We start from the raw sequence: 13,108 nt of genomic DNA, 5'->3' as shown, positions 1-13,108 counted from the left end.
AAATGATATAGGGCAGCAAACAGAATCATGCTTGTTGTGAAATGCACTTGTAGGTGGTGTGCATGCATGTATGCAAGTAATTGCTGATGCAATGTGTAAGGATGCACGAGCCTGAAAGCTAATATTGAAGTTATATTTATGATCATATATGAAGAAGAAATTACAACGCATTTCACAAGGGCGAACCCTTGCTTCATCAGGTAATATCACACACAGTAAAAAAAACTGTTTAATTGTTTTCACACTGGGACACCCAATTGCTAGGTGGGTGTGGTCCAGGAAGTTAAGTCAAGGGGGGGGGGGGGGGACTTATTGGATCTCATGCCTATGCAGGAAGTGGGTGTTGCTTAGTGGTTCTCATGCATATGCAGTAGGTATGGGGGATCCTATTGATGTAACTACATCTATAAAGGGATGGTCTATTCTGTTTTGTGGTCTTAATCTTTCAGCACTACATGCATTGTGGAAAGAGGACTGTCATCTGCTGGCGTGCATGTGATGATGCAGGAGTGGAGTTGCGGCTTTTGTTTAGCAGCTACAGACACTGTTGCTGTTGTTGGCAGTATAAAACATTTTGGCATAAAAACTGGGTATAAAGAGGATCTTGCAAATGCAAATCTATGTGGTAAAAAATTATAAAATACTTGTATAGACTTATAAAAGGTGTCTAAAAACAGTATAAAAGCATAATTTGTATAGGACGTTGCAAATGTGAATGCAAGTTTATGTGAAAAAAAAGTGATAGTAATTTTCCTTGAATAAACTTATAAAAGAGGTGTCTAGCAACAGTATAAAGTCTAAATACACAACAAATACATATGTTGAAATGCAGAAGGGAGACTGGGTTTTGTTGGTCACTGGTTACAGCCATGACATATAGTGATTGTTGCATAAATTGTTTCCTCCCCCTTCCTTTATGCAACGATCACTATATGTGATCACTGTTACTAGTGACCAACAAAACCCAGTCTCCCTTCTGTATTTCAACATATGTATTTATATGTTACACTGTTGCTAGACATCTCTTGTATGAATTTAGTAATAAGCAAGCAAAACTATTATACTCCGTTTTTATACCAACTTTTTTTTTTACTATGTTTAATACTGTTATTAGACACCCCTTTTGTAAGATTATATTTATTTATTTTTAGCACACAGATTTGCATTTGCAAGATCCTATTTATACCCAGTTTTTAATGCTGAATGTTTTATACTGCCAGTACCTGCAAAACCAAATCTGCAACTCCACTCCTGCATCGTCACATGCACACCAGGGGATGACAATCCCCTTTCCTCTATGCATGCAGTGCTGAAAGATTAAGACCACACAACGGAAAAAACATCCCTTTATAATTGCAATTTCAACAATAGGATCGCCCACACCTACTGCATATGTATGAGATCCACTAAGCAACGCCCCAACACCCACTTCCTGCATATGCATGAGGTCCAACAGGCTCCACCCCTTAACATCACTTCCTGACCCACATCCACGTAGCAATCTGATGTTCCAGTGTGAAACACAATGTAAACTGTTGTTTTATACTGTGTACATATTACCTGATGAAGCAAAGGCGAACCCTTGTGAAATGCATTGTAATTTATTTATATTATTAAAAATATAACTTCAATATTAGCCCCCAGGCTTGTGCATCCTTACACTCTGCATCAGCAATTAATTGCATGCATGCACACCACCTACAAGTGCACTTCACAATAAGCAGGATCATGTTTGCTGCCCTATACCATTTGGTCCATTGATCATTGAGTTCCAGGTACTTGGCTACAAGAGGGACGCACACATTAAACGTCTGATTCCTAACTGAACGGCCCATCAAAAGGTGAGACCTGTCTACGTGGCCATTTGGCCACCTCTAGTACATACGGTGAGCACTGTTTTGTTTTAGTGTTTCTATCTTTAGTGGGATCTGTATGATCCCACTGTATGCTGCACCTGTGTGGAATTTGTCACCTGATCATACAATACCAGAGGGGAAAAAATACCCTCACTAAGGATTGCATTACTTTGATATTTTGGCATTTTCCCTTGGAGTCATGTTACTCGTTAATGTTACAAAGTCTCAGGTGTAAATGCCTTAAATGCTCTCACACGCTCTCATACTGTTGCTACTGAAAGTTCAACATGGCACCTCATAGCTGAGGACTCTCAGAGGATCTCACAAAAATAATTGTTGCCCTACGCAGAGATGGCTAAGGCTATAAGAAGGTTTCCAACACCCTGAAACTGGGCTGCAGCATGGTGGCATGATGCCCTCCCTTTGCAAAATGTGCCATAAAGGCAGTATTCCACCATGATAACGACCTCAACCACATTTCTAAGATGACAATGGCCTTGTTGAAGGTAAAGGTGCTGGACTTGCCAAGCATATTTCCAGACCTCAACCCTACTGAGCATCTGTGGGGCATCCTCAAATGGAAGGTGGAAGAGTACAAGGTCTCTAACATCCACAAAAGTTTTGTTAAAATGTCATGGAAAAGTGGCAACCTGTTAAGCTCTCGTGAACTCCATGCCTAGGGGGTTAAGGCAGTGCTGGAAAATAATGGTAATAGTAGGTACACAAAATAATGACTCTTTGGGCACAATTTTCTCATTCTTCACATAGGGGTGTACTCAATTTTGTTGCCAGTGGTTTAGACATTAATGGCTGTGTTGAGTTATTTTGATGGAACAGCAAATTTACACTGTTATGCAAGCAGTAAACTAAACTACTTTACATTGTTTCAAAGTGTCATATGTTCAGTGTTGCCCCATGAAAATATTTAATAAAATATTAAAAAAACTCTGAGAGGTGCACTCACTTCTGTGAGATACGGTATATGTTGCCAAATATGTGTAATCTTGAACATTAATTAAATTGATTTAAAGAGACTCTGAGACGATCACAATAGATTTATACATACCTGGGGCTTCCTCCAGCCCCACCCGCATGGATCGCTCCCACGTCGCCACCCTCAGCCTTCTCTATCGCCGGTCCCGTCACTTCGGCCAGTCAGCGCATGCGCAGTGTGCTCCCTCCGTACTGCGCATGCGTAAAGCAGGCGCTGGTGAGACGGAGGGAGTCCCTGTGCATGTGGAAAACTGGCCGCGCCCGGCGGAAGTGATGGGACCCGGTACCGGCGATTGAGAAGGCTAAGGACGGCGGCATGGGAGCGATCCATGCGGATGTGGCTGGAGGAAGCCCCAGGTATGTATAATTCTATTATGACGTTCGTCTCCGAGTCCCATCTTTAGTTCCCTTTAAGCACAGTTATTACAGCATTTGATATTTGTGCGTGTGTTTTAGAACTTAGGTATAGTTTGTAGCAAACAAACAGAGATTTTTATATGAAGCCTCAAAGCATCAGCCAGAAGTGAAAATCAGAATGTTTGGTTTACAATTCAGATTACTCTGATCTAACACCAATCATTTAAGAATAGTAGTGTACAGCATGGTAATTTAATAATTTTGTGCTCGTTTTCAATATCTGACAAGTTAGTGCTCTATATTTCTGTACATGAAAGGATGCATACATTTTACAAATACATATATTATTCTAGCTGATTAAATGTATAGAGTACAGTTCAACACAGAAAAGTGCTGAAGGGTGATGGATACCAGTGTAATTAATACATGCCACGCTGTGCTGTTTGCTTCATATTGCTACCAGGATTCTCTATTCTACAATTCTGTTATTTGGGATGATTATTAAATGTTTGCAAGACTAGCACACCTGTGTAAGCTTCAGACACCCAATTAGACAAGAGGAAACAGCAGTTCATTTGTCCTACTGAGAGCAAACAAAGAATGTCCCTTTTAAACTGATTGGATGTGTGAGTGGCACAAGTTTGCTGGTCTGGTGAAAATTTATTAGAAAAAAACCCACCCCATTCTGTTGACAACTTTGAAATGTATAAAATACCCTCAGCAACTAAGGAATGTAAATAAAAAAATACTTTTGTATGTTACATAGAAAATATATACTTAATGAATGTAGCTTTCCAGTGGCAGTTACCCTTCAGGCTAAAAAACGTGGTAAGTCATAAATTCCACTACCTATGGCTGTCTACATCAAGGTAAAATATCTATGGAAGGTCTATGATCAGAGTGCCAGGCAAAGACTGAAACTGCTATCTTTTGGCCAAATCTGACGCATGTCCATCCTTTTTCCATCTTAAATCTGTTGATTTGCTTCTTTTCTTGCTCTCGGATTACATTGTCTTGCAGACTATATTACTTCAATGAGTTCTGCCGCAGCAGTGCATGATTTGCAGTAGGTCTGTGCAAGTTATATCATCTCCATTTAGATCTTCAAGTCACGTTTGTTCTGATACTCTGTTATATTATTTATCTTCTTAAAATCTGAATTCAAGCCATATATTGGAGTTGTGTAGATTTTCTTAGATTGCATTGTGAAGACTAGGTACACCTACAATGCCAAAAGTGTGGTAAAAAGATGATAAAAGTACTGGTGCATCTGTGTCCAAAAAAAGTTCATGATATGTTGACATAAAGCAAACCTGCAGTTGCTGCCCAATTATTTTGCTAGGCAGATTGTTTGTTTATGCCCATGCAGTCACAGTGTTAAAGATACAGCAAGGGATAAGATTTGTCATGAAAATAATGGAAAATCCTGCATGAGCTTGCATATGCATGACTGAAATGAATGTGCCACAATTTGTATGCTTACATAACACTGCACTTTCCCTTAATTTTTTCTGCCCTTTTTTGCTTGCTGGATCTTTTGCCATCAATATTTAAACTCATGTTTCTTCTTTTCTCCAAGTTTAGTAGCTCTTGGAACAGTTCCTTCACATTGTAGTTCATCTTAGCCGAAGTCTCCATGAAGGCACATTTCCATTCTTTAGCCAATGCCTCTACTTCTTTTGTATCTACTTCACGTTGCGTCTCATCACACTTGTTACCAACTAACATTACTGGAATGCTCTCTATACTGCCTTTGATCTGCAGGATTTGTTGATAGATTGGCCTTAATTCTTCTATTGACTGTTTGCTGGTGACAGAGAAAACCAGAATAAAGGCATGACCCTTGGAAATGGAGAGTCGCTGCATGGCTGGAAACTGATGGCTTCCCGTTGTGTCTGTGATTTGCAGGGTACAGACACTTTTGTCACAGCTGATGACCTGTCGGTATGTGTCCTCAATGGTGGGAATATATGTGTCTCGAAAAGTTCCTTTTACAAACCTCAGGACTAATGAGCTCTTCCCAACACCTCCTGCCCCAAACACCACTACTCGATAATCATTACTTTGTTCTGGCATTTTAACAGCCTGAAGAGTCCTAAATGAAGAGATAAGAAAAAAAATTACATATGCTGTATTAAACATTCATGAAAAATTTTGAAAACTTAAAACATTATGTGAGGTTTACAGAGAAGATTAGTTTAATAGCCAGCTGGACTATTTTCTATTCACTCCTCCATTTATCACAAAGAAGCCCTCCCCCCCAGCCTTCCTTATGCTTACTGTATTTGCTGCTGTGTAAGACACATTTTTTCTCCCTAAAAAATGGGGAGAAAAAGCAGGGCTGTGGAGTCAGAGTCGGAGCAATTTTTGGGTACCTGGAGTTGGAGTCAGAAAAAAATGCACCGACTCCTGATGAATTTAAACCGTAATTAAAATAGAAAATATGATAAAATGTTCTATTTCTCAGATAATAGTCATCATAAATAATTTATATATACAGTAATAGCTCTGCTTAGTCTACAAAAATGAAATAAACCAATCAAAAAATAGTTACTTGTGCTGCTTCAATAAAGCAGTCCCCGTATTTTTAAAGTCCGATATACATATCTGATTGTAACTGTACTGTATATATGATGTGTACACAGGAATCTCTTATATATACTAAATAACATCTATGCTGTAAGTATAAAGCCTGATGTGTAGCCGTGTCACACATAGAGATGGTCAATGAGATGAAAATAATTCTGCGCGGATGCTGGTTTATGCAAATGTATGCACTCCCTTTGCTCATGAAATCAAATAATTTGATATTTTGTTAAAATTTGGTTTGATGACTACGAATTAAAGGGTACCTTAGACGGATGAAAAGAAAAGAAAAGTTTTATACATACCTGGGGCTTCCTCCAGCTCCCTTCAGGCTAATTAGTCCCTTGCTGTCCTCCTCTGCCACCTGGATCTTCTGCTAGGAGTTTTGGTAATTCAGCCAGTCATCGCAGTCTGGCCACATGCCGCTCCCACAGCCAGGAGCATTCTGCGCCTGTGCAATAGTGCTGCGCAGGTGTAGTATGCTACCGGCGGCAGAGTGTGTGCATGCGCACTTCGCCCGACTGGCTCAAGTACCTGGACCCATAGCAGAAGATCCAGGTGGCAGAGGAGGACAGCGAGGGAATAATTAGCCTGAAGGGGGCTGGAGGAAGCCCCAGGTATGTATAAAACTTTAATTTCATCTGTTTCAGGTTTACTTTGTTACACAGTAGTACTATACATATGCACTCCCCACAGAGCTGCAGGGAATCCACTGAGAATGTTGTACACATTGAACACAGAGGTGTTGTCTATCACCTATAAACCTGGTTCAGATTGTACCCGAAGAATGTGTAATATTGGAAGAATCGCCTTATTCTTCTGCAGAGTACCTGCACGTCAGTCTTACACAGACCCACAGTTACATTGCCTAGGGCCTGATAGATGTTCAGATTGTGCATGAAGAATGTGTAATAGAGGAAGAATCCCCTTATTCCCCTGCAGAGTACCTGCAATAACTCTTACATGTACCCACAGTTACATGCCTGATAGATGTTCTTTGTTCCTGTCTGTACCTTCTAGAAGTACTCTTAACAATGACTAGTTTTAGTCTATAACTAAACGTATTAGAGGCAGAAGATCCTCCTTATATCCAGGTAACTGGTATTGTTTAAAAAGGAATAATTATGGCAGCCTCCATATTACTCTCACTTCAGTTGTCTTCTAAAATTCCTAAGCTTTGGCAGTTGAGAGATGCATTTCATGTTATATACTTTCAATCAACAAGATTATAATATGCAAATTAGAGGAGTCAGAGTTGGAGTCGGTGGAATCCTAACCTGAGTAGTCGGAGTCGGTGGATTTTTGTACCGACTCCACAGCCCTGAGAAAAAGTCCCTGGCCCATATGCAATACACTTTTTCTCTCTAGTTTTCTCCTAGGTGAAATTTTTATCCGTAAAATAAAATGCCTTTTAAGCCCCCAGAGAGCAAGAAAATACTAAAAAATAATTTTGATATTTTTTTAACTCTATTTTTAGGGTACTTTTTTATTTGAAAAGTGCCTGAAAGTTATTTTAACTACCTAATGACCATGTCACGTCAATGGGCGTGAACGCGGCCAGGCAGCCCCAGTACCACCTAATGCTGATTGGCGTCAAGTCCTGAAGCTGCAGTTCACCAGGGAACACGCACGCATGCACGATCGCTCCCTGCCGGTTCACGGAGCTCTGCTCCGTGATCAGCCTGCTAGCTGCGATAGACTGTTTCCAGCCGAAAGGGGATAGCAATCCCCTTTGTTTACGATTGTACAGTGCTGCGATCTCCTGCAGCGCTGTACGGGGGAAACTCGGCTGTCCCTCAGAGAAGCTGGGGAATGAAGCCCTCTTCTAGGCTGATGCCTAGAAGAGGTGGGGAAGAGAGGCGATTGCCGTTCCATGGCGATTCAGGGAGGCAAAGTGGGGAGGGTGGGAAAAGCCTCTTTTTGTAATTAAAAAAAAACCACACACACACAAAGATTACAGCAGCAATCAGAGACCTCCTAAAGAGTGTCCTATTAAGGACAAGAAAAGGAGGAAAACTTCATTTGTGTGCTTAGTTGTAGGGCTGTGCAGCACGCTGACAAAGCTGCACAACCCTCTATTGTGAAAAATGGCCTGGTCACTAGGGGGGTGCAAGCCTGTGGTCCTGAAGTGGTTAAATCAAAGATGAAAAATTATCTCCTAGGAGAAAACTCAGGTGAAAAATGAATTGCATATGGACCCATGCCTGCGTCTGCTAGGTTCCTGAAACCAAACCTGGACAAAACGGAATTTATGATCTTCCCACCCCAGCCATCCTTGACCCTCCCAGATGTGAATGTCACTGTAAACCACACTACCTTTCACCCTACCTCTCAGGTCCGATGTCTGGGTATCACCCTGGACTCTCTCTCACTCTCTCCGCCATCCACATCCAAATTCTCACAAAGTCCTGCAACTTCTGCCTTCCGTACATCTGCAAGATTTGCCCTTTCCTGACCGCTGTCACCACTAAACTCATCGATGCCCTCTTAATTTTCCGCTTCGACTACTGCAATGTCCTTCTGTCTGGTACCCCTATGACCCGAATTGCCCCACTGCAATGGATGCGGCAGCCAGAATTATCCACTCCTTCCATCGCTCCACCATGGCGGCTCCCCTCTCTGAATACCTCCACTGGCTTCCTATCCAGTTTAGAATCAGATTCAAGATACTGTTTCTGGCCTACAAATCTGTCAAAAAAACCTGCCCAACCTACAGTTCCAAACCCTGCATCACCAAATCCCATGCACACCTCAGGACTTCTCAAGTAAGTGCTACTCCAACACTATGGAACTCCCTACCTCTCCCTCATTAGGGTTTTCCCCTCTTTCAACATCTTCAAGAAGGCCCTCAAAACTCACCCTTTCACTCTGGCCTACCCACCCTCACTAGTGGTCTAAACCCGAAGCTGAACTCTGGTCCCCTACCTTTTGTGTCCCTAGCTCTCCCTCTAGAAGACCTAAGCCTTCAGGCAGGGTCCTCCTCCTTGTGTCTAATACTTTTTCATGCACCTCCATTACCGTACACCCATCCTATGGATCTGAGTGAACTCTTGAGTGAACTCGACTTGCCTAATCTCCATGCTCCCATCCAGTAACTGACTAAGCATTACCTTGTACTCATTCTGTGCTGCGTGATGTGGTTTTCATGTATTCCAGTATTATCTTATTGCTGTATGTCACCCCTAAATATTGCCTGTAACCTTAACTAATGTCCAGCACTGCGCAATATGTTGGCGCTTTATAAATACAACAAATATTAACAGAAAAAGCAGGGAATTCCTGACTTCCGAGCACCCGCCGATACAAACCGCCGACCCGCTGCCATTGGGGATTCCCTGTCTGCCCGCAGTGTGTCTGGCTTCCCCCTTGTGCCTCTCCTCCCTCCCCCTTGTGTCTTCTGCCCCCCCCCTGCGTACAGTGGCAGCCAGCTTACCTCAACAGCCACGCCTGCCTGGATTGCAGTCATCCATCTTCTCTGTGAGGCTAGCGCCGGGCTTCTCATGATCGCATCATCATTGGAAGCGACACTAGAGGAAGCCGCATGAAGAAGATGGATGTGTGCAATCCAAGCAGGCATGGCGGTTGAGGGAAGCTGGCTACCGCTGTACGCAGGGGGGCAGGAGACACGAGGGGGAGGGAGGAGAGGCACGCGGGGGGAGCCAGGCACACTGCGAGCAAATGGGGATAATGGAGGAGAAATGGGGGAGACACCTGGGGAGACAAGAGGAGACATGGAGGACACAGGAGGAGAAATAGGGGAGTCAGGAGGACACATAGGGGAGTCAGGAGGACACATGGGGAACATATGGAGGAGACCGGAGGACACATAGGGGAGACAGGAGGAGACATAGAGGACACAGGAGGAGAAATGGCGCTTTCCAATTGTAAGTAATACGTTTCCAATTGTAAGTAATCCGTTTTGTCTCCACCATTTAAAGGCCAAGGGATTTTGCAGCCCTGGAGTGAAATCTGGGTGGCCCAAGAATGACAGAAGTGGAAGATGTGGGGAGACAAGTTTTTCTTTTAACTTAATCTGGCTCCAGATATGAAGAGAGTGTGTTATTATTGGGTTCTTGATAAGCTTACATTGTGCAGCGGAGAGCCAGAGTAGGTTGCGAATAGATATAGGGGAGCAAAATGAGCTTTCCATGTCACACCATAAAGGAGGATTATTTTCTTCGTGCCACATTGTTAACTGAGCTATCTGCGCAGATTTATAGTAAATCGATATATTAGGGACGCCCAAGCCTCCATCTGCAATCAACCTATAAAGTGTTGCTCGGGAAACTCGGGAGATAGTACCCTTCCAAATAAAAGAGTGTAGGGTAGATTGTACTTTCCTAAGAAAGAAGGCAGAAACCAAAACCGGGAGGACTCTAAATGCGTATAAAAGTTTGTATAAGGATTGACATTTTGATCGCTGCAATCCGACCCAGCCACGATATTGCATATCGCTTCCAGTATTCTAATAATTGTGATGTTTCCATGAGGAGTCTGAAGTAATTAGCATCAAAAAGTGAGTTCTACGAGTTGGTTAGATATATGCCTAGGTATTTTAGTTTCTGGGGCTCACATTTGAATTCATAGGATACCTGCAGATCCTGGACTAAGTTTGGGGGAAGCGTAATGTTTAACGTTTTGGATTTTAGGCTATTTATTTTTAGTCCAGATATGTCCTCAAAAGTCAATAAGATGTCTGCTAGGTTGGGAAGGGATGCCCGGGGGTTTGTGAGGGTGAGTATCACATCGTCTGCATACATAGAGTGGGTTGCAAAAGTATTCGGCCCCCTTGAAGTTTTCCTCATTTTGTCACATTACTGCCACAAACATGCATCAATTTTATTGGAATTCCACGTGAAAGACCAATACAAAGTGGTGTACATGTGAGAAGTGGATCAAAAATCATACATCATTCCAAACATTTTTTACAAATCAATAACTGCAAAGTGGGGTGTGCGTAATTATTCGGCCTCCTGAGTCAATACTTTGTAGAGCCACCTTTTGCTGCAATTACAGCTGCCAGTCTTTTAGGGTATATCTCTACCAGCTTTGCACATCTAGAGACTGAAATCCTTGCCCATTCTTCTTTGCAAAACAGCTCCAGCTCAGTCAGATTAGATGGACAGCGTTTGTGAACAGCAGTTTTCAGATCTTGCCACAGATTCTCGATTGGATTTTGATCTGGACTTTGACTGGGCCATTCTAACACAAAGATATGTTTTGTTTTAAACCATTCCATTGTTGCCCTGGCTTTATGTTTAGGGTCATTGTCCTGCTGGAAGGTGAACCTCCGCCCCAGTCTCAAGTCTTTTGCAGACTCCAAGAGGTTTTCTTCCAAGTTTGCCCTGTATTTGGCTCCATCCATCTTCCCATCAACTCTGACCAGCTTCCCTGTCCCTGCTGAAGAGATGCACCCCCCGAGCATGATGCTGCCACCACTATATTTGACAGTGGGGATGGTGTGTTCAGAGTGATGTGCAGTGTTAGTTTTCCGCCACACAATGCGTTTTGCATTTTGGCCAAAAAGTTCCATTTTGGTCTAATCTGACCAGAGCACCTTCTTCCACATGGTTGCTGTGTCCCCCACATGGCTTGTGGTAAACTGCAAACGGGACTTCTTATGCTTTCTGTTAACAATGCCTTTCTTCTTGCCACTCTTCCATAAAGGCCAACTTTGTACAGTGCATGACTAATAGTTGTCCTATGGACAGAGTCTCTCACCTGAGCTGTAGATCTCTGCAGCTCGTCCAGAGTCACCATGGGCCTCTTGACTGCATTTCTGATCAGCGCTCTCCTTGTTCGGCCTGTGAGTTTAGGTGGATGGCCTTGTCTTGGTAGGTTTACAGTTGTGCCATATTCCTTCCATTTTTGAATGATCGCTTGAAGAGTGCTCCGTGGGATGTTCAAGGCTTTGGAAATCTTTTTGTAGCCTAAGCCTTCTTTAAACTTCTCAATAACTTGATCCCTGACCTGTCTTGTGTGTTCTTTGGACTTCACGGTGTTGTTGCTCCCAATATTCTCTTAGACAACCTCTGAGGCCTTCACAGAGCGGCTGTATTTGTACTGACATTAGATTACACACAGGTGCACTCTATTTAGTCATTAGCACTCATCAGGCAATGTCTATAGGCAACTGACTGCACTCAGATCAAATGGGGCCGAATAATTATGCACACACCACTTTGCAGTTATTTATTTGTAAAAAATGTTTGGAATCATGTATGATTTTCGTTCCACTTCTCATGTGTACACCACTTTGTGTTGGTCTTTCATGTGGAATTCCTATAAAATTGATTCATGTTTGTAGCAGTAATATGAAAAAATGTGGAAAACTTCAAGGGGGGCGAATACTTTTGCAACCCACTGTACATAGCTTATGAGTATGACCTGCTACCTCGATCCCGTGTATGCTGTCATGCCGATTTATTAGAAGAGCTAATGGCTCCATAATGAGTGCGAATAATAGTGGAGATAAAGGGCAACCCTGACGGGTACCTCTGCCGATGGGGAAGGTAGAGGATTTGTATCCACTGTATTTAATAAAGGTGCCTGGAGAGGTGTAGAGGGCCTCAAGCCAAGTTAAGAAGTTAGGTCCAAAGCCCCAGGCGGTCAGTAGAGTGAACAGATACTCCCATGATACCGTGTCAAAGACCTTTTGGATATCAAGAGATAACAGCATCATGGGAGTGTCTACGGTTGCAGCTGAGGAGATCAGATGTAGAAGTCTCCTGATATTATCTCCCGCCTGACGGCGAGGCATAAAGCCTAATTGGTTGCGGCCAATTAAATCTCCAATGCCCACATTGAGCATGGTAGCCAAGATTTTTGCCAGAATCTTAATATCTATGTTCAATAGTGAGATAGGTATATAGTTAGACCAAATAGTGTGGTCGGAGTCAAAGCCGGGACAAGGTCCTCCAGCACCCAAGGCTGAGACACCAAAGTGCGCCCCTCTATCCCTACCACCCCAGCCGTCACACACTGATTGCTATTAGACTAAGAGGGCCACAGGGCCCACATCCTCCCCAACACCTTAATATCTAGTTATCTGGCTTGCAGTCACTGCTATGTATCCCCTTTTCTTATTTATTTCTGCTTCAAACACAATTAGGAATGACAGCTGAATGAATTGTGCGCCCCCTCCTACACTGCGCCCTGAGGCTGGAGCCTCTCCAGCCTATGCCTCGGCCCGGCCCTGGTCGGAGTCGGGCTTTGGGATCATGCTTATGCTTGTGTAACGATTGTGGAACTTTCTCCGTGATCAGCGCACAACGCGTGCGCTGACACGGCGGAAATCCTCCACAAGCGTATATTTG

The 13,108-nt window shown here is 43.0% G+C and overlaps 1 protein-coding gene across 1 annotated transcript in view; it reads right to left on the bottom strand.

Annotated features, from left to right (window-relative positions):
• Positions 1-2,947: 2,947 nt before the first annotated feature.
• The window catches only part of DIRAS1 (DIRAS family GTPase 1), a 42,020-nt gene continuing 31,859 nt past the window's right edge, over positions 2,948-13,108 (bottom strand). Inside the window, exon 2 of the mRNA XM_068233892.1 lies at positions 2,948-5,301. Coding sequence (XP_068089993.1) covers positions 4,686-5,282 — 597 coding nt within the window. The 5' untranslated portion in view covers positions 5,283-5,301 and the 3' untranslated portion in view covers positions 2,948-4,685. The remainder of the gene's footprint in view (positions 5,302-13,108) is intronic.

This window comes from Hyperolius riggenbachi, chromosome 1 (assembly GCF_040937935.1).
Source record: "Hyperolius riggenbachi isolate aHypRig1 chromosome 1, aHypRig1.pri, whole genome shotgun sequence".
Classification (NCBI taxonomy): domain Eukaryota; kingdom Metazoa; phylum Chordata; class Amphibia; order Anura; family Hyperoliidae; genus Hyperolius; species Hyperolius riggenbachi.
The sequence above is the reverse complement of the archived record's forward strand: the minus strand, read 5'-3'. Positions and strand labels throughout refer to the sequence as shown.